The sequence below is a fragment of the Rana temporaria genome, chromosome 13 (assembly GCF_905171775.1).
Source record: "Rana temporaria chromosome 13, aRanTem1.1, whole genome shotgun sequence".
Classification (NCBI taxonomy): domain Eukaryota; kingdom Metazoa; phylum Chordata; class Amphibia; order Anura; family Ranidae; genus Rana; species Rana temporaria.
This window is the reverse complement of record NC_053501.1, coordinates 16,734,737-16,762,717: the sequence shown is the minus strand read 5'-3', so window position 1 is coordinate 16,762,717 and position 27,981 is coordinate 16,734,737. Positions and strand designations below refer to the sequence as shown.

Sequence of the window (27,981 nt, the reverse complement as noted above, 5' to 3'; positions counted from 1 at the left end):
CTTCATAAACGGAGTTTTAGATGCCAGCCCACAGAATCTCTCAGCTGTGGACTACTCCACTCCATGTCATATACATGTACTGCTTCCTCCTTGCTACTTTTCAAGCTTCCCTTATTTTCAGTCTTTTTGGGACTGAATTACCTGAAAATAGGGTTTTGGATGCTGTTTACGACTCAGTCTTCGAATTCTGGGGCCCAAACGAGGAATTAGCAACCCAGAGGGAACTGCAATCAGTCATCTCCTGCTCGACTGGACTACCCAAGAACCCCTTACCCTGCTTGGGGAAGAACTCCTGAATACTAAAATGTCTTTGTCTCCCTTAAAGGAATCAAAGCCCAAATAGCAGGGAAATATATCTCCTGTCCAGGACTCATCTCTGGTGTCCCATACAAATTAATAGTTTCTCCTGTCTAGGGGACAAGAGAAACCATTTTACTTGCGCTCCCGCAGTGGACTGACTCTTGGCATCATCACATCTAATGCAGTGCTATGGACCTTGCTTTGGTCTTGATGTCAGGACTCTAGACTGCTAAAGCTTGTGGAAGAAGCATCTGCGGAGATCAGTCTAGCTGGGGGAAGGAGCAGAAATCGGGTAGATCTCTGTGGCACTGGAGGGGGGAAGGAGACAGATAAGCGGAAGTTTTTGACTGTATCTTCGCTTTAATCTGTCTACTCTGCTCCCTTTAATAATTTGGTTGAAATGTAGATAATAACTTTGCTCTTTAGTTGGCCAAGGATTTGGAGAAAGGGGAGATCTGGCATTAGAGCAACCCATTTGTTGGCTAGTTTGTCTTACATTGTGTGCATCTGCTTTTTATAGCTTATCTGATGATTTTCCTTATTGCCTACCATCAGTGGGTGCAGCACTGTATTCAGTGGGATATACTGCGGCCTAACATTTACCTCACATGACTGTACTTCTCAAATATGTTCAGTGCTTTGCTTGTTTTTGGACTAATCATTTTGAAAAATTTAAAAATAAAGTCACTGGGGGAAGAGCTTGATCATATGATCTGCCAGTTATGTTACCGGCCTCTCCTCCAATCATGGAGTGTTCTCTGTAGCATTATGTGGAGGACACTCTTTAGGATACTGCTGGCTCCACACATGATATGAGTGACTCATACAATGCAGGCCCAGTGTGGAGTAAACACTGAGGGGTTCAGATCAGATGGTGGTAATCACTCTCCATGATGAAAGGGCCCCTAAATCACTAGAAGAGTCAATACATACTGAGTTTACAGCTACAGGTAAATGTATTTAATGGGATTGTATGTGATAGGCCAACACAATGTGGCACATAATTGTGAAGTGGAAGAAAAATTATAAAACATTTTCATTTTTTTTTTTATAAATAAATATGTGAAAAGTGTGGCGTGTATTTGTATTCAGCCCCCTTTACTCTTATACCCCCAACTAAAATCGAGTGGAATCAATTGCCTTCAGAAGTCATCTAATTAGTAAATATAGTCCACCTGTGTGTAATTTAATCTCCGTATAAATACAGCTTTTCTGTGAAGCCCTCAGAGGTTTGTTAGAGAACCTTGGTGAACAAACAACATCATGAAGGCGAAGCAACACACCAGACAGGTCAGAAATACAGTTGTGGAGAAGTATAAAGCAGGGTTAGGTTATAACGAAATATCCCAAGCTTTAAACATCTCACAGAGCTCTGTTGAATCCATCATCCGAAAATGGAAAGAGTATGGCACAACTGCCAACCTACCAAGACATGGCCGTCCACCTAAACTGACAGGCTGGGCAAGGAGAGCATTAATCGGAGAAGCAGTTAAGGTAACTCTGGAGGAGCTGCAGAGATGCACAGCTCAGGTGGGAGAATCTGTGCACAGGACAACTATTAGTCGTGCTCTCCACAAATCTGGCCTTTATGGAAGAGCGGCAAGAAGAAAGCCATTGTTGAAAGAAAGCCATAAGAAGTCCCGTTTGAAGTTTGCGAGAAGCCATGTGGGGGACACAGCAAACATGTAGAAGAAGGTGCTCTGGTCAGATGAAACCAAAACTGGACTTTTTGGTCTAAAAGCAAAACACGATGTGTGGTGGAAAACTAACACATCATCCTAAACACACCATCCCCACCGTAAAACATGGTGGTGCCAGCATCATGTTGTAAGGATGCTTTTCTTCAGCAGGGACAGGGAAGCTGGTCAGAGTTGATGGGAAGATGGATGGAACCAAATACAGAGCAATCTTAGAAGAAAACCTGCTAGAGTCTGCAAAAGACTTGAGACTGGGGCGGAGGTTCACCTTCCAGCAGAACAACGACCTTAAATATATAGCCAGAGCTACAATGGAAGATCAAATCATATTCATGTGTTAGAATGGCCAGCCAATGTCCAGACCTAAATCCAATTGAGAATCTGTGGCAAGACTTGAAAATTGCTGTTCACAAAAATGTCACTCTCTAGATGTGCAAAGCTGGTGGAGACATCCCCAAAAATATTTGCAGAGAAAGGTGGTTCTACAAAGTATTGACTCAGGGGGGCTGAATACAAATGCACGCCACACTTTTAACTTTTTTTTTTTTGTGAACATTTTTGAAAACTATTTATCATTTTTCTTCCGCTTCACAATTGTGTACCACTTTGTGTTGGTCTATCACATAAAATACATTTATGTTTTTGGGTGTAAGATGACAAAATGTGGAGGTATGAATACTTTTTCAAGGCACTGTACACATTCATCTGTCTGAATATAATGATCAGAACAGGTTCAGATAGAGCTACTAGCTTTGATTAGATAAAATGTATTTGTAGAGTATCCTCCAGGGCAGTGAGCTTTTATAAACCGTGTTTTGATTGGTTATTATCACCGGGACCTATAATAATGGATATTATTAGAAGAGGATGACACATTGCTGGCGTCTATTAGCTTTATAGATAAATATGTGTGCTGGTTTGGTATTTAGAAAAATAATGGAAAATCGTGCTTCTTGTTTTACTGTTTAGTTTTATTTTTCAGATAAGATTAAAAAAAAAAGAAAAAATAAAGAAAAGAAAGAATTTGATAAAGAAAATTCTTTACACATACACAGCAATGACATTACGATCCATTTAAAAAGTAAAACCGCACACACACAAGTCCCTTTTAGTGGTCTTTTCATACTCTTTCTTAGAATTGACATAAAAAAAAAAAAAATGTTAGAAATAAAACAAACCTCCTTAGATTGGTGGGTGTTTGGCAAATGGCAGCTTTGTTTTTGAAATGCCATGGAGATAACAAACATCGCTATTCGTCTCACGGATTTTGTTTTTGTAGTTTTTTTTTTTTTCATTGTGACAAAATAAAAATAAAAAAACGTTTTATGCATCTCCAGAAATTTAGCAGACACCGCGAACGGGTCTGTCTCGTGGTTCACACACTGGGGGCACGCAGTGTTTAACATTTTTGCACAAAACTATATATATGTTTACACTGTACCGTTTAATAATGCACTAAATGGTGGAATTGGGGTTTTCACATGGTGGATCTGCCTGCCATCTGAGATACTTTACAGTTTGTACAGTCTGAGGTATATCGGGGTCCTGCTGCTGAAGGGAAGCCATAACAAAGACTGATCAAGTCCACAAGCGTTCATTCAGTGTAGTATTAAAACGCAGTACAGTTTTTTTTTTTTTTTTTTGTGACACAGTTTTCAATAATTTGCCCCATTACCGTGATGTAACTTGCCTATACCTGATGAGGAACGCAGAAGAGGGCTCTTTTCTAGATGCAGAAGATGAGATGCTGTGCAGATTCTAGTGGCTCAGGCAGAAAGATGTCTTCCCTTGGACTGTTCATTGTAATGTGTGTTAAAAGTGACTCTCTGCATATCTCTTCCTGACCCCTCAGCACCTGATAGTCCATGAAAACTTTAGTGTTCTATTTAAAGCTTTTGTAAAGCCAATTAAAAAAACAAAAAACAAATATGTTATACCTAGCAGCCTCGGTCCTCCTCTTCTGGGGTCCCTTGCCAGCGCTCCTGGCTTCTCCTCTTCTCGGTGTTCCACCATAGGAAGCCATCCTATTGTGGCACACCTGTGGGGTCGATTCCTGAGCCTTGCTGCCTGTGTCTATAGACAGAGACAGCGTGGCTTGGTCCCCCACCCTTGTCCCAGCAAATGGCTCCCGCAAAGCCTGTGAGAGCAGAGAGAAGAGGAGAGAGCCGCTATAGATGGTCACATCGCTGGATCAATACAGGATTCAGGAAAGTATGGGGGGGGGGGGGCACTATACACATCCTGATTTTACCTTAAAGTGTTACTAAACCCACAACAGTAAATCTGTCTATATGCAGAATAGCATGCTTGTTTTATTCATTGTGGAACTTTAGCCTACCTTGGAAAGAACAGGCAAGGTAGCCAACCTCAACCTGCACATGCTCAGTTGTGTCTTATGCTGGAGAGAACCGTTTCTTGTTCTCAGAGATGGCCAGGTCACATGATATTGACATCACAAAAATGGGGGCGTGTATACAGACTGAAAATCTCCACCTTCCTGAACTCGGCACTGAAGAAACTGTGCAGTTTATGATGTAACCGTGGTATACAGATCGTTCAAAGAGGTATATAGTGGCAATATTTTAAAGTAAAAAGGAGATTTATAAGCTGTGGGCACTGTGAAGGGGCAGATGAACTATTTTTACTGGGTTTAGTAACACTTTAATGCAAGGAATGTATTTACCGTATTTATCGGCGTATAACATGCACCCTAAATTTAAGAGGGATGTTTCAGGAAAAAAACTTTCCACAGCCCCCTGCGTTTAACACGATGGCACAGTTTACCTTCTATTTTTAGGGTAAAAAAGTGAGTGCTATACGCCAATAAATACAGTAAATAAAAATCTTTAAGATTTTCAACCACTGTAAGGAAGGGCAATGAAATTTGAAGTGGTTACTTATAGCAGCCAGTCCTTTTTAATTTTTGTGCTGACTTTAGGGGTGAAAAAAATGTAAAAAAATTTGTTTTGGACCCTTTTCACACTGGGGCGCTTTTCAGGCATTTTAGTGCTAAAAATAGCACATGTAAAGCGCCTCTCAAGCCACCCCAGTTTGAAAGCGTGCGTACTTTCACACTGGGGCGTCGTGCTTGCAGGACAGGAAAAAAAAGTCCTGCAAGCAGCATCTTTGGGCCGCCTCTGTCCATTGAAATGAATGGGCAGCACTGCAAAACAGCCGCTATTAACCCTTCCCTTGGCTGCTTTCAGGGGGTTCCCTGATAGCGGCCGAAAAGCCCAGCTATAACGGGTAAATCATTACTTGGGTTAGATCGAAGATGGCGTTTTGGCGATAGCGAGGATAAAATTTGAAGGAGCAGAATGGAAAAATTTTCTTGAGCAAATGCATTTGCAACAGTGAATATGTTTTTTATGTGTGAAATTCCATTAATTGCTAAATAAAATGCTATAAGCAAATAACATTTTGAAGTATGTTTGAACATCATCCCACAAGTCACTGATATTTTAAAATGTACTGATGAGATTTTTTTTTGTATGAACATTTGTTTGAAAATCTACCAGCATATACATAGTAGGTGAGGCTGAAAAAAGACACAAGTCCATCCTATGAATACGCCAAGGATTGCTGTTTGACAACCGTCATATAAAGCCTTGACTGACCTCTTTTGGCATATGCCACCAGTGGTCAACAAGTTCCGGTAAGCCTGCACTTTTTCCGGTGATGGGATTGTCACGTTAAAGGAGTCACGCTTTTTCTATTTATTCACCTTTTCACTTGAATGACTTGTGGATGTTGATGAACTTTGCTACATACCTCGGATCATCACACTTAGGAGTTTTTGTTGGACTTTGTTTTTATGTTTGATACCACCTTAGGTGTATCAGTTCACGTGCCAGTTGGCACTGTTGTCACCCCTCGCTACAGAGGAATCTCACATGTTTCACAATTTGTGTCTAACATTTATTAATGTTATATGTGTTTTATTTTTTACTATACACATTTTTTGGTATTTTGATATTCATTTATTAATTTTAGCGCTACACATACGTATTTTTTTGGTTGTTTTGCTTTTTTGAATAAGCCGTGTCAGCAGCTACCATTTACGCACACCTGGCAGCGCAGGGTATCCACTCTCTTTCTGTTCATCCTATGAATACGGCATACGGCTTGCTTTAAAAAGAGCTGAGCATTCCTGTGCTCTATCTTAGAGTATACTGAACAGAGAAAAGAAGATTTTCACCGCTCCAGGTGAGCCCTATAGACAATCAGGGACGGTCGGATTACCAAGGTGCTGGCAATGCACGTAGCAGTAGCAATAGGAGGAAGGAGATGGACAGCCGCACTCCAAAATGACTTTTCAAAAAAGTTGTCTTTTATTTTCAAGCAGGAACATGCATAATCACCACAACCATAAACCAGGACAGCCGACTAGTTTCGCACTCTTGCTAGTGCTTAATCATGGCTGTCCTGGTTTATGGTTGTGGTGATTATGCATGTTCCTGCTTGAAAATAAAAGACAACTTTTTTGAAAAGTCATTTTGGAGTCATACTGAACAGAGAGTTGCTAGAACCAGGCACCCAGGACCCGTGTTCCTAGGTCTTCTAATAAGTGCCCTGAGACAATTTTTCAGTTGTCCTTGCCATTATCCAGTGTATAAAAAAGGGAGAAAGGGGGTGCCCAGTAAGTGTAGCATTAAACCCATCCAGTTTATTCAAATATGATTGGCAACTGGATTAACAGATAACAAAGTCCTGTAATGCTATCCACGGGCTCACTTAGGGCAGCCATCACAGAGTAGAAAGCAGCCTTGTACTAAAAACAAAAAGGGAGAAAGTGGGCACCCAGTAAGTGTAACATTAAACCCATCCAGTTTATTAAAAAATGGTTTGTCAACTCACTGGATTAACAGATCAAAGGTATATCTCCACAAGTTCTTGTGGAGATATACATGCCATTTTTTTGTTCACCCAGTGAGTTGCCAATTGTATTTGAATAAACTGGATGATTTTAATGCTACACTTATTGGGGATCCCCTTTCTCCCTTTTTGCTTCATTACTGAGACTGCTTTCTACTCTGTGATGGCTGCCCTAAGTGAGCTTGTGGATAGCATTACAGGACTATTTGTTCAAGTTGAACTTTAATGGACTTGGGCTGCTTGTCCTATTAGCACCATTTATCTAGTTTATTATTATCCAAAGTATGACAAACGTGCTTCATCTTTCCTGAACTTTATAATTTATATCTTGTGGATCATTTGTCACAAGGTTGTTAGTAACAGCATTTTTCCATACAAACTTTTTTGAGCAGATCTTGGGTAAATCATTTAGTGAATTGGAGAGTTTGGGACAGAAACACAAAAGCAAGGACATGTACTGATAAATGAGTTTAGAAAGACCATAGATGGCGGATGTCTCACAAAAGTACTATTGGAACACCAGCTGGAAAATCTTAAGGCCCCTTACACACTAGGCGGGCTCCGTTGGAGTCTGCCTGGTCAGCGGGGAATCTGTCCGCTGATCCCCGATGAGCAGACGGGTGGCTGGTCACAGACACAGCCCACCTCTCCTCTGTGGGCAGTTGGATGTAAACGGACCACAAGTCTGTTTACATTTGACTGCCATCTGATCTGCTCCACCAGACGGGTGGCGGACAGGATCGGATGTTGGCAGGTGTCGACGGCCACATGTCTGTCAACACCTGCCGCTCCAAAGAGGAGACTGGAGGGTCCGCCTGAAAATTTGACTGGTGGACCTGGTCAGTCCGCACATGTGAAAGGGGCCTAAGGGCTCAATTCCAAAGAAAGTTCACAAAGGTCCAAGGGTAAGAACCATCCCATGTAATTATTGTGAATGGCCTCCCTTTGGTAGAGCCAACTTTGCACAGTAAAATGGGTAGGACTAAAAATGCATAATTGGCCACTGACCACATAGCTATAGTCAACCCAAACATTAGATCATAGGAACTGTTGGCGCACAAGTTGGTTAATCTGACTAAGAGATGTGGAGCCCATTTGTCAGTCAGATGTATTTTTTTATTTTTGTTCTAAAGAGTGTGCAGAGAGTGCAAAATCAGGACTGTGGCATGTAATTACTGTCTTTGGCCTCCCTTGGGTAGAGATAATTTGCAGAATAAAATTGGTAGGACTAAAACCAACGCTGAATGGTCTGCAGAATGGGCTACTGACCATGAAGCTGTGAACAGGTCTAATACTCTCAAGTGAAGAAAAAAAATCTACTAAATAGAACCAAATAAAAACGATATATTAATATTTAGATCTTTTTAGAGCTCCATTTTCCAGGTTGGGTTATATGTGTTAAGAATGGAAGCAAAAGTGCTACCACAGCAGCCCCATCTGTCCTCTCCTCGATTTTTTTTTTTAAATGTTGGAATAGATAAATGTACCTGAATGTGATTAATGAAATTCTGCAATCATGGTCTTCTCAGAGGAAGAATTGATGGTATGTAGCTCCTGATGCTGTAGCTTTAGTTTGCTACCCATGTAATGTAATCGGCAATGAGGAGGACTTTATCGCCCCTTATTCCGTGATACAGAGCTGGGGGGCACAAGATGTGCCGGCTTATTCCTGGCAGTATGTGCCCTCACGCTTCATATCTTAAGGAGTCCAGATTAACACTCTTTAAATTATCACAGAGCATGAGATGGTGTCACTTCTTCACCTCATTGCAGTTATGTGTGAAGGCTTATAACTTCCTCGAGCTCACACTCTATATCTTCTACTATGGCAGAAGGTTTTGCAAATGCATTAAGTCAATAAATATCCAGACAGCTCTTTTATCAGTGATGGGAAGACATCTTTCTGGACTGTTGCACATAAAGATGACAGCTGGACTACATACATAGCACCAGCCAGTATCCAATATACATAGCTCAGTTGGAGAGCCCCTGAACTGCGTTCCTTGCACATGTACAGGCCAAAGAAGTTACAGGAATATAAATCACAGCAGAAAAGCAAAAATACACATTTTTAAATAGAAATACTCTTTTATCTTTTTTAATATCTGGTACAATTAGCCCCTTTAACTCCTGGACAGGTTCTTTTGATTTTGTGTATTCTTTCCCAGTAGACTGGCAGGACAACAGGCGACCACAAATATTCAGAGGTGCCCCCTGCGACCTGTCAGCCATTGTGCTTACAAAGAGAACACTGATATCCTAGATAGAACTTTACCTCTATTGTATTTATGGTCGGTGGACTGTGAAATGATTGCAAGTGACACTGGTCCTGCACTGTCCCCGCGGAGAGAGCTGACAATGAAAGTGTCCTAAGAGCAGACCCCCTGACTGATTACCAGTGACTGTTCTAAACTTCCCACCACAACACTGCCAGGAGGTAAAAGGGTTAGTATGTTACCTTGTCATTAACCCCTTCAGGAGCGGACAGGGTTAAAGTCATTTTTCTTTGTGGTGTTCAAGGTGCGGTCACTTTTATATTTTGGTACAAAAGGCACAATTTGTCTTGTGAGCTATTTAGCAGCCATGTTGCCATTTTAGGGCTCTAATAAGGATCCTAAAGCAGCCAAGCATGGGGTTATGTGGCTTCTAGGAGGAATCTGGAAGTGTTTGCCTCCTGTGAGATGAAGCCAATCATCTTCAGAAGGTTTTTACATGTTCATTTTTAAAGTGCATTCTGAATTTAAGAGAAAACAAAGCTATTCGTTGGATGCCATTCCCCGTAAGTGCAGTCTGCACACTACTCTCCATCCATGGAGCTTCATACATTCTATAGACGTTATGCATAAATACAAGGTTTGTTCACAATGGAAGCGTTTTCCGGCCTCATCTATGAGTAGAGTAATCTAAAGAGACCTGATACACATGTATCCTCTCCAGACTCATTTCCCACTAGAATTATTATATTGCAAAGAGGCCAAGCACCGATCACAGGTCTTGGTTTCTCACCCACCTCTTCTCAAAGGAACACGGACTTTATTTTTACATTTTCAATCATTGCGCTCACTCCCACTCCCCACTAAAGATAAGATGATCGGGAAAAGAGCGCTAATTATAACAGACTTTCTACCTGTATCGCAGCTGATGCTGAGGGGGTTAATGACAACATTTTTCCATTAAAACACAACTCTCTTTTTACCAATAAACAAATACCAGTCATTTTGATAAATATCTCTGCATATTTATATATGTATATATATATATATAGATTCTACTCGTAATAAAATTTGTTTTATTCTCTTTGTTAAATTCATCTGCGAAAGCATCTTCATCTGTCTGGAGTCCTGGAATAAAGGCAGAGTGGGGCAGGGTCCAAATTCACATCACATTCTACATTGAACGTTACTGTATGGAAAAAGAACATCGTTACTCCCTCCTCCACACATTTTGGCTTTGCAAACCTTTCTCTCGCAAGTGTTTGTCCAAGCTAATAAATTCTTCTCTCTTCCACCAATTCTGAAATGTTTTGTTCTCGTTATTTTGTGAGCAGTTTTTAATTTATTTTTTTATTTTTTGCATGCATCGCAGGAAGTCACAAAACCAGAACGCAAAAGAAAGTCTCTGACATTCTTCCCTTATTTGTAAGTTTTTTTGAAAATATTTTGAATGCACAAATTTTTCTTCTCTCCCTTTTCCGGCTCCTTTCCGGATGTTGTTTGGCTCTAATTGGACAGGACAGCGGCGTCCCTTTCACACTGGTGTATTTAGCCTCGTGAGAGTTCTATATGACTAAAGACACAGGCCAGATCTCACAACAGACCCAACCCTTGCCAATCCTCCTTTTCGACAACAAGTTTTTTTGTTTTTTTCGTTCAATGTGTTTTAGATAAACGTACTGAAAACAATATGTTCTATAGACACCACAACCTGATATGAAGAGAAAACACGCTGTGGTTTCTCTATATGGCAACAATCTTCATCCACAGACATTCGACACACAGGCACACGCGCACACGGCTGCTGTTGTACATGAAGTTTACAGTTCCTTGGCTGTACATGGCTGTGTTTTGGCCATGTGGTGCTTTTTTTTTTGTTTTTTTTGTTTTTTCTTTATAAATAAAGATGGGAGGACTTTCAAAAAATAAATTACAATAAAATAAAATAAATGAAGCTCCCAGAAACATAAAAATGAAATAAATAACATACAAGTCTTTTTTGTTCTTTTTTTTTCACTTTAGTATTTAAGGCTCTCTCAGAGTGTTGTTATGATAGATCACAGGGGGCTCTGAGCTGGGTTCACACAGATTGAGAAGAGAGCCCTAGAACTGATAGCTGGAGGTCACTAGACTTTCTTGTTCGTTGGTTTGTGTACATGTTTTTCATGTTTTATTTTGCCATTCATGGCAAACAGAAGAGTTAAGTGTGCTTTATATTACAGTTGAGTAGAAAGTTAGCTTTGTCCAGCTTAGGGTAGAATGATAGCAGCTCTCTGTCGTAGGCTGATGCTTCTGCTCCAGCTTTCACTCTTGACATTTGCTGCTTCTACCCTTTACATAATTATATTTCTACATATCAATGGCAATGTACATTTTGCCTTTGCTGATTTATTTTTTTGTCAGTTCACATCTGTATTTGCTTTGATTACATATATATGAATATTCAGTGTTATTTTACACATAATACTCCTTGTCCTTATTTTTCTGCTTCTTGTGGCCGCTCTTCGAGCTATGTTGTTTCTCCTTCACAAGGGCCCCATTGCTCTGAGCGGAGTTGCTGATGTAATTCCTTGTCTCGTCCACCTGGTAGGACCCCTCGTCCCTGTTTCTGTACTTGTACATGGCATACAGGAGAATCAGGATGCAGAGAGCAGCGGCTGCCACAATGCCGACGACCATTCCCGTCGTGCTGCTGGACTCCCGGACCACCTCAGAAGCCCCCGGGACCCGTCTGCTTCCCGGCATCGTAGGGTTTGCTGTGGGCACATTACGGAACATGGGGGATGTTATTAGCGGACTCCTGAGCTTTGTGCTGTCTAGCTCGTAGGCAGTGGGCAACGGTAGCAAGACTATATCGGGCTGGGGTTTGAGCTCATGGTTATTCATTTTGCCGGCTGGCACCATGGGCACCATCCCAGATGAAGACGTGGAGCGTATCAGCTCAGGGGGCAAACTTGTGGTAGAAGTCCTACCAGGTTCGGAGGCTTTGTTAGGTCTAAAGTCCTTTGATCCCCATTTGGGCGCCTGTGATTTGAAGCCACCATCGAAGAATGATGTGGAAAGGCTCTTATCTGTTACCAAGGAGAGGGTGGTGTAAAAATCTTCGTCATCGGTAGGGGGCAGGTTAGAGTCAAAGGTTTCCCCTGAGCCATACCCCGATATCACCAAGCCATCATCATCATCACAACCATCGCTGCCTTGGTCCGACAAGCAAGGTAACCCCGCCTCAGGGGTCACAGACAGGGAATCTTTGGTGGTCTCAAATATGGTGAGGAGTGGTCGGAAGGTAGGGGGGAGAATGATGGAAGGGGTACGTGTAGCTATTGAAGGGGTATCTAAGGGATCCTCTACTAAGACAGGTATAACTAATTCACCTCCTATAATCAGAAAGAAAAACACAACAAAGGGGAGGGGGAGATAGAAAACACATAATTAGTACTCATCATCACAAGTGTTTTTTAAGCATGCATGGATGATTAATGGTCTAATGCCTTATCCCACCTATGTTCATTTGACCTTTGCCCATTATTTAGTCTTTTATACAGTCTTGCCTAGCCGTTCCATTTACTCAAATAACCCTAGCCATTTTTATTTCTGTTTCTTACTACCATTACCTGATCTTAATCTAAGCACGTTTTGAGAAGAGTTTTAGATTTGATTCTGCAGTCTACACTGGGACAATAGGTCCTTTCCTTGAGTACTACAATGACCCAACAAACACAATGTATGTCAAATCAAGTCTACAGCATGGCAAAGATTGTGCTACGTAATTTTATTATTGATCTAATCCTAAACTGTAGTAATACACTGATCAGCTATGTACATTATTGTGCCACATCTTTTTGTCCTTAACTGTAGTAATAAATAGTTTAGCTACCTACATTGTGCCCCATCCTTGCATTCTCTGAATCGTTTTCAGCTGTAGCTATACATTGATCAGCTATCTACATTGTACCCTACCCTTGTAATCTCTGCCTCATCATTTGCTGTAGTAGTACATTGATAACTACCCTGAGACATAACGTGTAAGGGCGGCACAAAAGTTGTGACCTTATCGCGTTTGCCAACTCGGCTCCAATGAGTGAGCAGTGGCCTACTGTGTTGTGAATGTGATCCCTGATTTAAATAACTGAGGATTTAAAGGGGTATGCCACATTGATTAGCTACCCACATTGTGCCCTGCCCTGTTGTTATCTGCCTTACAATTAGGTGTAATTCAATAATCTGCTACCTACATTGTACACTGATCTTGTATTGCTTCCTGTCCTGAACTGTAGAAATTAACTATTCATCTACCTACATTGTACATCATCTTTGGGAGTTATTTACGAAAATCAAATCCACTTTGCACTACAAGTGCAAACTGCAATTGAAAGTGCACTAGATCCGAGGGGGACATGCAAGGAAAATAAAAAAAAAACAGCATTTTAGCTTACACATGATTGGATGATCAAATCAGCAGAGCTTCCCCTCATTTCTGATCTACCCCTCAGATTTACAGCGAGTGCACTACCAAGTGCAATTTCAAGTGTAGTGCAAAGTGAATTGCCTTTCGTAAATAACTCCCTTTGTTGTTTTACTACCCTGGAGAATAAGCTAAAGAATACAATCGGCAACCTACATTGTGATCCCTCCTTGTCTTCTCTTCCTCATCCTCCAGTTTAATAATACCTTGATCATCTACTTTGTGCGCCATTCTTCCTTGCCTTGTCCTTTAAAAGGGGTTGTAAAGGTTATTTTTTTATTTTCTAAATGGGTTCCTTTAAGCTAGTGCATTGTTGGTTCACTTACCCTTTCCTTCAATTTCCCTTCTAAATGTTTTTTTCTTTCTTTGTCTGAATCTCTCACTTCCTGTTCTCGGTAAGCTTGCCCTCATCGTCGGAGCCGTTCTGGCTGGGGGGTTAGTCAGCATGCTCGCCCCCCCCTCCCTTAGGCTCGGATGATGGGGGCAAGCTTACTGAGGAGGAACAGGAAGTGAGAAATTCAGACAAAGAAAAAAAACATTTAGAAGGGAAATCTAAGGAAAACGTAAGTGAACCAACAATGCACTAGCTTAAAGGAACCTATTTAGAAAATAAAACACAAACCTTTACAACTCCTTTAACTGTAATATTCTAATGGAACAGCTACCTACATCGTATCCCATCCTTGTAATCTCTGCCTTGTCCTCACTCAGCCTTAGTAATACATCCTCAGCTGTAGTAATACATCCAGTGGCAGCTGCTTCATTAGGGATGCATGGCATCCCCCCTAATCCATGCACCCGGCCCCTAATCTACATGCAGGGTGCTGGACGCATGGAATTTAATGTTTTTTGCGTATTGGCCACTAAGGGACAAGACGCAGGGGGAAGCCGAGGAGGAGGCGCAGGCCTGCAACCTAGATGGGGTAAGTGCGGGATTTGCCAATCGAACGGGGGGGGGGGGGGATTTTGATGGACGGACCAACCGGGGTGGCGGGTGGTTTGTTTGCCACCCCCTAAAAAAAAAAATGGAGCACCAGCTGCCACTGAATACATCAATCAGCTACCTACATTGTGCCTGTGTTGTGTCCTGTCCTTGTGATCTTTGCCTCATATAAACTATCCCCAACATTGAATCTGTATTACTTCTTGGCTAAAATGTAATTTGTTGGACCTTTTACAATAACGATAAAATTAAAAGAATGAGACAATGAAGAAAAGTTGTTCCCCCCCAAAAAAATTAATAAAATAAAATTAACAAAAAATAAAGAAATCTGAAATTAAAAGCACAGCAAATGCAAATAAATCACAAATTTCAAAATACCACAAAGAAATAATAATGCAAAAGTTTAGAAACAAAACTGTAACTTAAGAAACAAAGTAGAAATGGAAAAGAAAGGAAATTTTAAAGATCCCCAACCAAAGAGTTTAAAAATGAGAACCAAAAATACCACGGGACAAAAATAAAATTAAAAATGGAAGATCAGAGGTAAAAAAAAAAAAAAAATACATTACTGTTCAGTTGACTTACATCCACATATTGCCCGCATGTTTTTTGGCATGTAAAAAAAAAAAGTTTACAGAACAAAGTTGTATAAGAATGTCAAATTGATACATTCTTCTTATTTGTTTTCCTAATACTTTAACCAAAAATGAAATCAGATTTTTTTATTATTATTATATAATCTGGAGTCATCATTTAGCTATACTTGTTTTTGTATTAAAGACAAATGACACAAGTAAGGTGACAGACACAGGACTCACAGCACAAAAACACAAAGAGAAAACTCCTGCACCGTAACTTGATCACACACGGCTCTTTTCTCTGTGGCTCCAATATTCTGTGTAACAATTTTCTTTTCTTTTTTTTAAATAATTTGATCTTGATAGATTTATTTAATATTAATGAAAAAATAAATAAAAAAATAGAGCAAAGTGAACTAAATTTCGTTGTTACTTTTTGTTGAATGCTGGAATAACGCTTCAAAACTGGGAGATTTTTGTGCCTAGTCATACTAGATTTGTAATTATATATATTTTTTTTAATTGGATTATAAAATTGTCGTATCTATAAGGAGTTGATCGTTTTTGGTGGGAAAATACAAACATCTAATGGATGGAATAAAGAGGGTGAGAGGAGGGGGAGGGGTGAAAAGTAAGGGTACCGGGAGAGGTCAAATCTATGAGGACACTAGACATTGGATGAGAATGAGTAGGCCGAGGGTGTGAGTCAGTTGCCATGTCCATGATAAGGCGTTACGTAGTGATCTAGCAGCTTTTGAGCTTCTGGCTGTAAGGAAGGGACAGGCAATATACAGAACAAAAAATAAAAGGAAAAAAAAACAAAAAACAAAATGAACATTTGCATGCCCATCTAGAAAAAGAAAAAGCAAAGTCTAAACACTGACAGATATTACAAACCCTAAACTGCAACTTGTTCGTCATGCAAATCTCCTTCACCTTTTTTTTTTTTTTTTTAATCACCCACCCAAAATGAGCAAGATCCACATCAAACAAAAGCAAGAAAAATATTAGACAGCATTATCTTGATAAAAATAAAAATAAAAAAAACAACCCAAAATGTTTTATTTTTTTTTCTTCTACTAAAAAAATTATAGAAGTGAAAAATATGAGAGCGAGGTTAACATGAATAGCAGAGCGAAACCAGTTCACAGCAGACGGGGGCTTTAGGTTCAAGACGTTGGCTCATCCTTGGAACAATTTTAGCTGCGGGTCAGAGAGAAAGGTGTGTGAAACTATGGAGGACTCTCATTGGATTGACGCCTGGCACACCCACTACGGTCCTAACACAGCACGGATCACTGAGTCGTGGCAGCTAAAGTTGTTCCTAAGTAGAATGTGTTAGAATTTAAAAAAATAAAATAAAAAAATGACAGCATAATTTTTTGCAGCTCAATTTAAAAGCAGGGAAGGGTGGATTTTTTTTTTTTTTTAAACAGACCAAGCATCAAATAAAGGACATTATATTGGAGAAGAGTTACACCGACAGATTAAAACCACACGGGGAGGTAGGAAAACATTCTCATCTCACAAGGGAGAAAGTCCTTTGATGCCAGAACATAAGGAATGCTAACACAGTTTTCCAAATGATGCACACACAGACTGCGTAGGTGCGGAGCTTGTCCACCTTGGTGTTGCTTATTATGGGCATGTTGCGTTCAGTGCAACCTAACTCTTTGACATGCCCTTGTGTGTCCGTCTATTGGCTTATTGAATTAGGTTGTGCAATTTGCTGTTACCTATAGCAGCCAAAATTAATTCTTTATTGACATGGAACCTGATTGCTCTGGGTTACTGCATTTGCTGTTAAATTTTCATTTTGACTTTATTGAATTCACCTGTATATCCTGCAATAACGTATAGCTGTACACCAACCAGTGGCTATTCCGATCAATTATAGTTAACAATCAGATGTGTGAATGTAGTTTTATGCTGCACTTTTTAATGCATAATATATCTGGAATCCACACCAATGGGGGGGAGGGAGGGAAGGGTTAAACTATGGATCACACAGAAGTGCTGTCTGTTTGTGCATGACAAATAAACAGGAGAAGAAAAAAATGAAAATATATTGGATTATATCGACAGTGGGTCAGTTCTTGGCTGCAGGATGTCGATGCATGCTTAAAGTTGCATTTAGGGAAAGTATACAAGAAATAAAGAATAAAAACTCCAGCAAGCTCGGGGGGAGGATTGGGGAGGGAGGGAGGCGGCGAGGAAAGAGAAGGGGAGGTAGGTGAATGAAAGCAGCACCAAGCGCCACGTCGCTGGACGTTTTTCGACAGTTCACACTTTGCTTAATAAGCTTAAGATGTGTTTAGTCACCCACAGCAAGCAATCGGTCATCATCTTGAAACATTTTGTGCCGTGGCTAGCTGCACATCGTTGATCTGTGCTCTTATTAAGAATGCCCTTTTGTCTTCCTATTCATCAGCTGCAAAGTGTCTGTTTTTTAATTGAGCCTCTTTCTCCGCTATCGCTTCTAGTAGCCCACGTACTGCCGGCTGCCAGGTTCTGGGTGGGAAGGATTTTATCGTATGGTTTTAGTAGCTGCCACCTCTGCAGAGAATGTCTGATATACACTGTGGTGCTGACAGCTCATCTAATGCTCTGTAATCCTATAATCCTGCTGCTTGATGGTCTGTTACGGAGCTGAGCTCATCAGACAAGGGGCCTGGCTCTGCAGTGCCGAAAAACTCTCTTCTGTTCTAAGATCTCACCTGTGATTTTCAGGCATTCAATGCACTACAATTATGATGGTGCCAACAACATGTTCCATTGTCTTATAGGGGAGCTGAGTGATTCCCCGAATACTGCAACTAAAATGGTTTACTGAACCAGATGGATGAGCACACACAATCTGCAAACTCCTTTTGGTGCAGTTTGTCTGCTGCGACACCGGCCACTGTCAAAGACAAATCCCATTCAGCCAAGCTGTAAATGGGTAGCTGAAATCATAATTTTGCAGGATGTGGCACTCGTGTGTGTTTATAGGTCTCCTACAGTTCACCTGGAAAGCAGCTTTAGAATAAAACTGGTAAGCCTGCCAGAAACAATGGGGCTCATTCAATAAATCCACAACGTCAGAGTGGCAACCTGTGTCAGTCCACCCAATCATAGCTTACTCTCATCAGACTAGTAAAAATATTAAATCTGATTACCATTTGGTTACTACATATGTAGGTCAGTAATGCACATGGCAGTGCTATCTTGGGTTTGGCTTAACTATGTACGGCTTGTTCAGATAGGGGCCCCAAAAAGATTTTGGAGTGGAGAATACGAATGCTGCGAGAACAGAGTCAGTTCTCTGCAAACGCTATTCTGGCAACCTACTGGCTTGCTTACACCTTATTGAAAATGCAGCAAACTGCAGCATGTCACAGGCTGTGAGCCAACCGGTAAACCAAAGCAATCCAGATATTCTTTCTGGGGGCGCGCAGAGATGTAAATAGGCCCTAAAAGTAAATCAACGATGCAGAAAGTAGTTCACAGGAGGCAGTAAATTGGCTAGTTTAATTTTGGCTAAATGCTGCTTTCATTCACAGGAGGGAGGGGTCAGCCATGGATTCAGGAGCCTTTAATCGAATGTACCCCACCAGCTGCCATTACAGTGCACCACAGAGATACTGAAATATTCCCCATCTCTATTAAAGCTTGAGCATTATTAACACATTCTCTGTAAAGTGCCAGCTCCTTTGTCACCGGGGGGCCCCTGTCTTGAGATTCCACAAATGGTGAACAATGGACTCACAGCCATAATCTGCAGACGTTTTCCTCCTCCACACAATGTCAGTGAGCACATTACCTGCGGCTTCTTCATCCAGAGATGTCCCCTCAGGGCTCCCTCATGCAATCTGGGTCAGTGGCTAATTTTAAACAATTGGATGTCACACACTGCACATTCCACAAATATTAAAACGTCACAACGCTCAATCTGCCTGTTAACCATTCACACATCACGTACAGCCCAGAACTCTGCAATTTCACATACAGTCCAGATCTCGGCAATTTCACATACAGTCCAGATCTCGGCAATTTCACATACAGTCCAGATCTCGGCAATTTCACATACAGTCCAGATCTCGGCAATTTCACATACAGTCCAGATCTCGGCAATGGCACATACAGCCCAGATTTCGGCAGTGGCACATACAGCTTCAGATCTCAACAGTGGTACACAGCATGTACAGCCCAGATCTCAGCAATGGCACATACAGCCCAGATCTTGGCAATAGTACATACAGCCCCAAATCCAAACAATGGCACATGGCACCCACTGCCCAGATCCCAACAATAGCACATGGCACCCACTGCCTAGATCTCAACAATGACCTAGAATCTGACAAACACCAGACCTCCTGGAGGAGAGAAGTTCTCTATAGTTTATGGCAACCAATGAAATGTTTCCTTTACCTCCTCTTATTAAAAAAATATGTCTGGTTGCGATGGCCAGCATAGAGAATTTAACTCCTTTTTATTAATGGGATTTAGCATTGAGGCTGCTAAAAAAAACCTTAATACAATAATGCTTACTGTGACACAGGTCCATGGGCTCCCTATGTTATCCTGTCATTAGCTTTTTTCTCACTGCATTCCCCAAGTGGATCCATAAAAAAATAAAAAAAAGTATAAAACATTGTGCCAGGACTATGCAATGTTTGCATTGCATAATAAATGTCCATTGAGTCTTAACAAGGCCACTCCAAACTTCTCTTAGTGGACCTATAGTTTTCATGTGTATTGGCGCGTGACGAAAATGACCAGTACAGAAAGTTTATTGAATCAAAAGATATTCTTAGACCCCTTTCACACTGGAGCGGTTTGCAGGCGCTATTGCGCTAAAAATAGCGACTGCAAACCGACCCTAAACAGCCGCTACTGTGTCTCCAGTGTGAAAGCCCCGAGCGGTGTGCTAGCAGGACGGTAAAAAAAAGTCCTGCTAGCCGCATCTTAGGAGCGGTGTGTATACCGCTCCTCCACCGCTCCTGCCCATCGAAATCAATGGGACACCGTGGCTATACCGCCGGCAATGCGCCTCTGCAGAGGCACTTTGTGGCGGTTCTTAACCCTTTCTCGGCCGTTAGCGGAGGGGGAAAACCGCTCCGCTAGCGGTCGAATAGCGCCGTGAAATTGGCCGTAAAGCGCAGATGAATATAGCTCCACTTTACCACCGAGACACCGCCCTCCCGTCCCAGTGTGAAAGGGGCCTTAGGTGTGAGTTGCAAATCTAGATCCATAGGGAAGTCATTTAAAACAAATGTTCAGTTTACTTGCCATGGGAAAACTGGACACATGACATGCTAAATGTAGAATTGCACAGAATGTCATGAATATAGTCATCCCATTTTAAATATTAAGAATAGAGTTAACTCAAGTTGAACGCAACAAATTGTAACCAAATTTAAATGTTATAAATATAGTTAACACTTTTTAAATACCATAAAAAGTTACTCCAAGTGGAATGCCACAAATACACTTAAGGCCCAGCTCTGGGCAAATAACCAAAATGCCCCCTTGCAGTGGGGCTGTGCCTCTACTGCATGGGTTAATTGCTCATTTAAGGCTAAGGGAAAAATAAAGGGAGATTTACTTACCCGATCTTCCCCTAGACAACACGTGCAATTAGTTCTTGCAGTGTGGGGTGCAGAGTTTTGCTGGAGTTGGGCTTTAACCAAATTTGAATGCCATAAATAGTAACTTCAATTTCAATGTCATAAATATATTCATGGAATTCAAAATTGGGCTAACTATATTCATGGCATTTAAATTGGGGTAACTGCAATCATGACTTCAAATTGGGGTAACTATATTTGTGACATTCTAAAAGGAATAACTATTTTTGAGGAATTCAAACCGGGGTAACTACAGTCCTGTCAAAGTTTTAGGCAGGTGTGCAGAAAAGCTGTAAATGTAAGAATGTTTTTAAAAATATATATTGTAGTTGTTTATTTTTTATCAATCTACAAAATGTAAAGTGAGCGAACCGAAGAAAAATCGAAATCAAATCAAGATTTGTTCTGACTACCATGTGACTTCAAACCAGCATCAGTTCTGCTATGCAGACTTGCACACAGTTCTTGAAGGAACTTGGCAGGTAGGTTGTTCCAAACATCTTGGAGAACTAACTGCAGATCTTTTGTGGATGTCGGCTGCCTCAAATCCTGCTGTCTCTTCATGTGATCCCTGACAGACTTGATGTGTATATCAGGACTTTGTGGGGGCCAAACCATTATATCCAGGACTCCTTGTTCTTTTTTACACTGAAGATAGTTTTTAATGACATTGGCTGTATGTATGGGATTGTTGTCCTACTGCAGAATACATTTGGGACTAATCACATGCCTCCCTGATGGTATGGCATGATGGATAAGTATCTGCCTTTATTTCTCAGCATTGAGGACATTATTTATCGGGCAATGTTGATGACTGTACATGCAGTGGCTGGCCAAGGAAACTTAATGCAGCAGATGAAAGACACATCATGCTTACTTCCTTTCAGAAGATGTCCAGCAGTGCCATCAGCACAGAATTGGTGGAAACCAGTGGGACCCAGGTAAACCAATCTACTGTCTTCATAGAAGAATTGTGGCCAAAAAGCCATACTTCCGATGTGGAAACAAGGCTAAGCGACACAACTATGTATGAAAACATAGGAACTGTGATTCAGAAAAATGGCAGCAGGTGCTCTGGACTGAAGAGTCAAAATGTGAAATATTTGGCTATAGCAGAAAGCAGTTTGTTGGAGAAGGGCTGGAGACAGGGCCGTCTTAATGGCATCATGCGCCCCTGGGCAAAGTAATGCTCTGGGGCCCCTACAATGCAGACAGTGCAGGTAAACAGAAATCAAGTAGGTAGATTTTTCCATCCATCTGGAGAATCGGATCGGATGAAAAAGGGACAGGAGGCCAGTTTTCATCCGAACTCCATAGAGGACAGTGGGGCTTTGACGGGCCCATCTAAGCTCACCTGTCATCTGCCTGCTCAGTGGAGTGATCCCTGCTGAGCAAAGAGGAGTCCGTACACGGACAAGCCCGTGGGAAAGGGCCTTAGAGGCCTAAATTAAAACGGAATTCCACCCAAAAATTAAACTTCCGCTTTTCGGATTCCTCCTTCCCTCTGGTATCACATTTGGCACCTTTCGGGGGGAGGGGGAGCATATACCTGTGTAGTCCAGGTATTTGCTCCCACTTTCGGGCATAGATCGCTGCAGTATCTGTGGCGATCTACGCCATGTCCGGCCCCTCCTCTTCCCCCTACACTGTCTTCTGGGAGAGACACAGGTCCCAGAAGACAGCAGGGACCAGTGAGATCACACAGCGCGACTTGCGCATGCGCAGTAGGGAGCCAGGAAGTGAAGCCGCAAGGCCTCACTTCCTGATTCCCTTACCGAAGATGGCTTTGGGTGCCGACATCGCAGGCGCCCTGGACAGGTAAGTGTCCATATATAAAAAGTCCGCAGCTGCAGTATTTGTAGCTGTTGACTTTGAATTTTTTTTTTCAGTGGAACTCCGCTTTAAATAAAATATGTAACAAAATGCCACCCTTCCTTACAAATCCCATTCCTAAGCAGTATTGGTGTGTTCAATCTACAGAGCAACCTTCAATGTCTATGTAGACCTATGCACCTTTCAAAAGGGATGCAGTAAATTCCTTGCCACAGCTGACTGTCCAACACATACAGGCCTAAGATTTCATGCTAAAAAAAAAGTTTCTTTGTATGTTGTATCAAAGAAAAAGGGAATTTTAGGTGAACATCAAGAATACATTTCCTTGGCCAGTTTTTTTTTTTTTTTTCTAAAAAGGCGCTTTGAATTGATTAATTACCCAGATTCCTAATGAGAAAAATCTATAAGTGCTTTGATTTAGTTGTTGTCTGTAAAGAATGCATATTTAATAGCCGTACCGACCCACTCAGGACACACAAAAAACAAGACTTTAGAAAGAAGAAAGGACCGGCGACAGTGGGTTTAGTGGAAGGCTTGAAAAGCCTAATTAACTTCCCGCCATCGCCTGAAATCTGGGCCATAACAAATGAAAGGATTTCTTTGGTTTGAAGTCAACGTGAACTTTCTTCATGAGTAGCTTCTTGCCTCCTCCCCCACCCGCCAGTTTCATTAAAAAAAAAATAACATCTCAATTAGCAGAACGGTCTTCCAAGCTGCTGTATGAAAATCTCTGCTCTTTATTTTTAGTGGTGCATGCACGGGAACTACTTGCATTTCCATTTAACACTTGGGGCTGCTTTAATCTTCAAACAGTTGCCTGTTTAAGCCAGATGTGCTGCAGGCTCCAATTCTTCACAGTGTGTTTTACAAGCTGCTGAAGTCAAATGGAAGCAATTTCCCAACGCTAAGTCCTGTCTTCCTTTCTAAATTAACTCGCTGAACCGGGTGTAAATTTCTTGTCACATGAAATACAGACTTTTCTCTGTTTGATGGGTCAGGCTCCTGTGGATTTCGGGTTTGTTTTTAATGCAAGCTCTGTGTTTTTCTGGTCAGTGCCGATGCTTGGCTGTAGGGAAAAATCTATTGTAAAATGTGGCATCTAAGGGTGGCCACTGAGGCTGGACTTATAGCTGACATTCACGATATTAACAAAAGTATGTGGACCCCCTCAAAAAGTGGTTTCCAGAAAAAAAGGTACTATTATGCTGCACAATGTGATTTCATATATTTGGCAAAGATGTAGCGGAGGTTCCCAATAGACGGTGTCCACAAGTGTTGGGGGTCTACACAAGGTTGTAGATCAATCTGTGCTTGTAGTTAACTTGGGATTTATTTTTTAAATGTAACAGGCAATGGAAATTATCTTATTACCTATACCTGGAAAACCAATTTACCCATAACCTTGTATAGACCCCATGGTAATTGTGACCCATCAAACCCTTCAGTTGATGCCTCTGCTTCATCTTCTTTCCAATGGATATTGAACTGCATTGTCTATCACACAGACCGGAACTCTTTCACAGGGCATGGCCAGGTCTTGGAACTTTTTTTCATCACAACATATAGAGTGAACGTTTTCTCGCCAAGGTCTGGGCAGATATGAACAATTTGAGCTTCTTATTCTGGGGTTCTCAACCAGGGTTCCTCTAAAGGTTGCTAAGGCATTCCTTGAACAATGACTGATTTTTACCTGTCAGATAAGTTTGCACTTATCTTTTTAGCTATCTGTAAGGGGATGTCCTTTCCGCTGACCATCACACAAATGTATCATGAGTCCTGGATATAGTAAATTTTTAGCAGGGGGACTCTGAGACCAGAAAGTGTTTTTTTTTTTTTTATTATTTATTTTTTAGGGTTCCTCCGTGTTGAAAAAGGCTGTTCTAGTCGGTAGGGTCCTCCAAGTGTTTTGTAACCTTTCTAAATGTGATCACAACGAATCATTACTTTCTACTGCATTGTTTACTTTTCAAAGTACTACACCACTGGAGGCTCTTCTGTTTTTCTTCTTCCATACCTCTTTTCCTCACCAAATGTGAGCCTAGCCAACCATTATTTTCCTCCACAAGCACTACACTTCTAGCGTATCTCCTGTTCTTATACCTCCATGGTATGCGCTTTCTCTCATAATCCTCCTCAAACATTTGTTGGGTTTCTTTTGTTTCTTATTATCCCTCTGGGACCAATACGGCGCATATCTTAACCAGTTCTTCCCTCCCTGTCTCATCTCGTATAAATCCCTCCCTGTCCCATTGTGGGTCCCCATATGACCAGGGTTAGGGGTGCACTACATGGATCTTCGAAAACTCCATTTTATCGGTGCTCTGTATGTGGTTGAGGCCTTAGAAAATTGTCCCCGATCATATCTTTCATTCATCCCTACAGCCTGCATCAGGCAGTATTTTGTTTATTGCATCACCAGTAAAACAATTGTTCAGTTTTCTTTTAGGGAGCTGCAACAATAATCAATTTTCCAGCAGGCAGTGCAGTTTTGTCATATCCAAAAGCTCATCACTTATTAGTTAACCGTGCCATAGATGTTCCATAATGGCCACATCAGATTCCTTTTAACCTTTCATCGCCTGACAGTTTCCCTGTCTGTCCTGTGAAGCCAAAACCCCAATGCTATGTACACCTGCAGGCTATATTGTCAATGCAGGCTTCCTTCTCCCACAGCACCTGACTGGCCCACAGGAGCCAAACGAGGACATGGCTGACACATGGCGACACATCTTCAAACAATGACAGATAGGGAAATTTGCAATGGTTCAGTAAACCCCACCAAGCTCCATGTTTCTGCCTCCAGGCTGTTTAAATATATTTTCTGATTTTGTGTTGCTCTATTTGGATGTTGACAGTCCGAATAATCCAAACATTTATTGTGTACCGAATGTCACTTTTTATCCTGTTTATTAATGTAGGCAGAGGGGTCATATCATTGCGTGTTGTGAGCCACAGATATGGAACTGGTTCTGGCTTGACAAATATGTCTTTATTGGGCTGTCTGCAAATTAGAGAGACTAGGTGTGCAAAGAGAAAATGCCAACGGCAGAATGTATAAAGTCCATATTTATTTTTATTTAGACACTTGTATCATTGTATCATTTAGACACTTGTCCGCGGCCCAGTTTCAGCAGACATGTTCGGTCGTGTGTACGGGGCCTTATTTGTAGTCCTGAGGAAGAGGGATCCTTTGAACCTCTGAAAAGTGTGGATTTTATTGATACAAGAGTCTAATTAAAATAAATCTAGACTTTATACTTTGTGCTTTTCCTATTATCCACCCAGTGCCTACTTCATCATTCTCTCTACACTACTTCCGGACCGCCTACCGCATATATACGGAGTAAGGATGAGATCCGGCGTATTTGCAAAGCCCGCTAGGAAGTCGGCACTGCACTGTGCCAATCACAGGCAGTGAGACATTGTCCCGATCCTCGGCTGCAGAGATCGGAAAATGTCTCATTGCCTGTGATTAGCGCAGCGCCGACCTCCTAGCGGGCTCTGCAAACATGCCGGAGCTTATCCTTAATACTCAGGCAGGGCGGCCCGACTGTGCAAAATCACATACCTGTACATGATTTTGTGCACGCGGTAACCCTTTGATCGCCCCTGGTGTTAATCCCTGCCAGTGTCATTTATACAGGGATCAGTGCATTTTGTTTTTTAGCACTGATCACTGTATTGGTGTCATTGGTCCCCAAAAAGTGTCATTTGCCGTCTAATTTGCAAATGTCACAGTCCCGCAAAAAAAACGCTGATCGCCGCCATTACTAACAAAAAATAAAAATGCCATAAATACATCCCATATTTTGTAGAAGCGATAACTTTTATGCAAACCAGGCAATAAATACTTATTGGGATTTTTTTTTTACCAAAAAAATTTAGCAGAATATTGGCATAAACTTATGAAGAAATTTGAATTATTGAAAAAAAAAAATTTGGGGAATGTTTTATAGCAGAAAGTTTTTTTATTCAATATTGTCTTTTTTTGTTTACAACACACAAAATAAAAACTGCAGAGGTGATCAAATACCACTAAAAGAAAGCTCTATTTGTGGGGAAAAAAAAGGACATATATACATTTTATTTGGGTACAACATCGCATGACCGCGCAATTGTCAGTTAAAGCAGTACCGTATCGCAAGTTCCTAGTCAGGAAGTGGGTAAAACCTTCTGGAGCTGAAGTGGTTAAAATGATAAGTTCACCTTTTGTGAACATGTTGCACCCACATCCGCCTGCTCTCTCCTGGATCTCCACCCCCTTCCTGTGACAGCAGGCCAGGGATCTTCTCCCCTCACTTGATGTCACAATTCATTTGAATTGGCTGCTGTGCCTGCATTCCATGCAGAAAAAATTGTCCCTGCAGCATTTTGTTAAAATGCAGCAGCCAAAAAAAAATCAAGTGGTCCTGCGGTTCCTGCACCCATGCTGCATTTTTGGATACGTTGGGGTTCCATTAAGGATGAATGGCATCCCCACGCGTCTTAAAAGAGCAGCACGTTTTGACCACAGGAACAGCAACCATCCGCATTAGTGTGAACCTAGCATTAGCCAGGAATTTTATCTTGCATATAAAATATACCATACATAAAGGCAACCAAAGTTTATATAGAAACAAGGCTTATTAAATAAAGTAGGTCTATGTTGGAATGACCAGGTTTGAATATACTTTAAAAATGTAGTTGGCTATAAAAGCCTATAATATCCCATTGAGCCCAGTTTCAGCAGGTTGGTGTTGGTGCTCATTGATGTTTTTTCCTCAGCCATAATACAGCATCTAAAAACAGAGCCTGTGGGATTTGTGTCTGGAGCAAGGCACAATGTCCGTAGGCAGGGTTGCCAACTTTCAGTAATTCTACAAACGGTTTGTAAAATCCGTACTTTTTGCATCTGTCCTTGAATGTCCATTACGGACTGCATGTCGGTAACCGACATTCATGGACAAATGCAACAATTATGGATTTTACAAACGGTTTGTAAATTTACTAACCCTGTCCGTAGGATGGTCTACAAACTGCTACTAGAAAATATCATTTAGGGACACTGGAAAGGAGACACACGCATCAGGGTTTCTGCCCATATACCAGTACACAATACACTCAAAAGACACTTTGTAAACAGGATTCCTCCACATTTATCTTCTCTATAAAGCCATTCATAACAAAACCACACACAATCCATACATTAAATATCTGGTGTAAAGAGAATGTGGTGATTTAATCTTGAAATCCAATATCCACTCCTTCTAGAAAGGAGCACTAGTGTCAGATCCATCTCTGCTGCCCCTATGGAGGCTGGGAAGCCCAGTGGGTGACATTCAGTCCAGAAATACATACAACCAGAACAATTGCTATTCCACTTGGCAAAGTGACAGCCTACATATGTGTAGACACTGGGGCTGTTGTAAAAAAACTGGAGACAAGAAAAAAGGTTGGGCACTAAAAACAACCAATAAGATTTTTCTTTT

The 27,981-nt window shown here is 41.3% G+C and overlaps 1 protein-coding gene across 4 annotated transcripts in view; it reads right to left on the bottom strand.

Moving 5' to 3' along the window:
- Nucleotides 1–6,501: 6,501 nt before the first annotated feature.
- NRXN3 (neurexin 3) overlaps nucleotides 6,502–27,981 on the bottom strand; it is a 546,212-nt gene continuing 524,732 nt past the window's right edge. For all 4 annotated transcript variants that reach the window (XM_040333785.1, XM_040333786.1, XM_040333788.1 and 1 more), the window contains one exon: nucleotides 6,502–12,462. In XM_040333785.1, coding sequence (XP_040189719.1) covers nucleotides 11,540–12,462 — 923 coding nt within the window. In that variant the 3' untranslated portion in view covers nucleotides 6,502–11,539. The remainder of the gene's footprint in view (nucleotides 12,463–27,981) is intronic.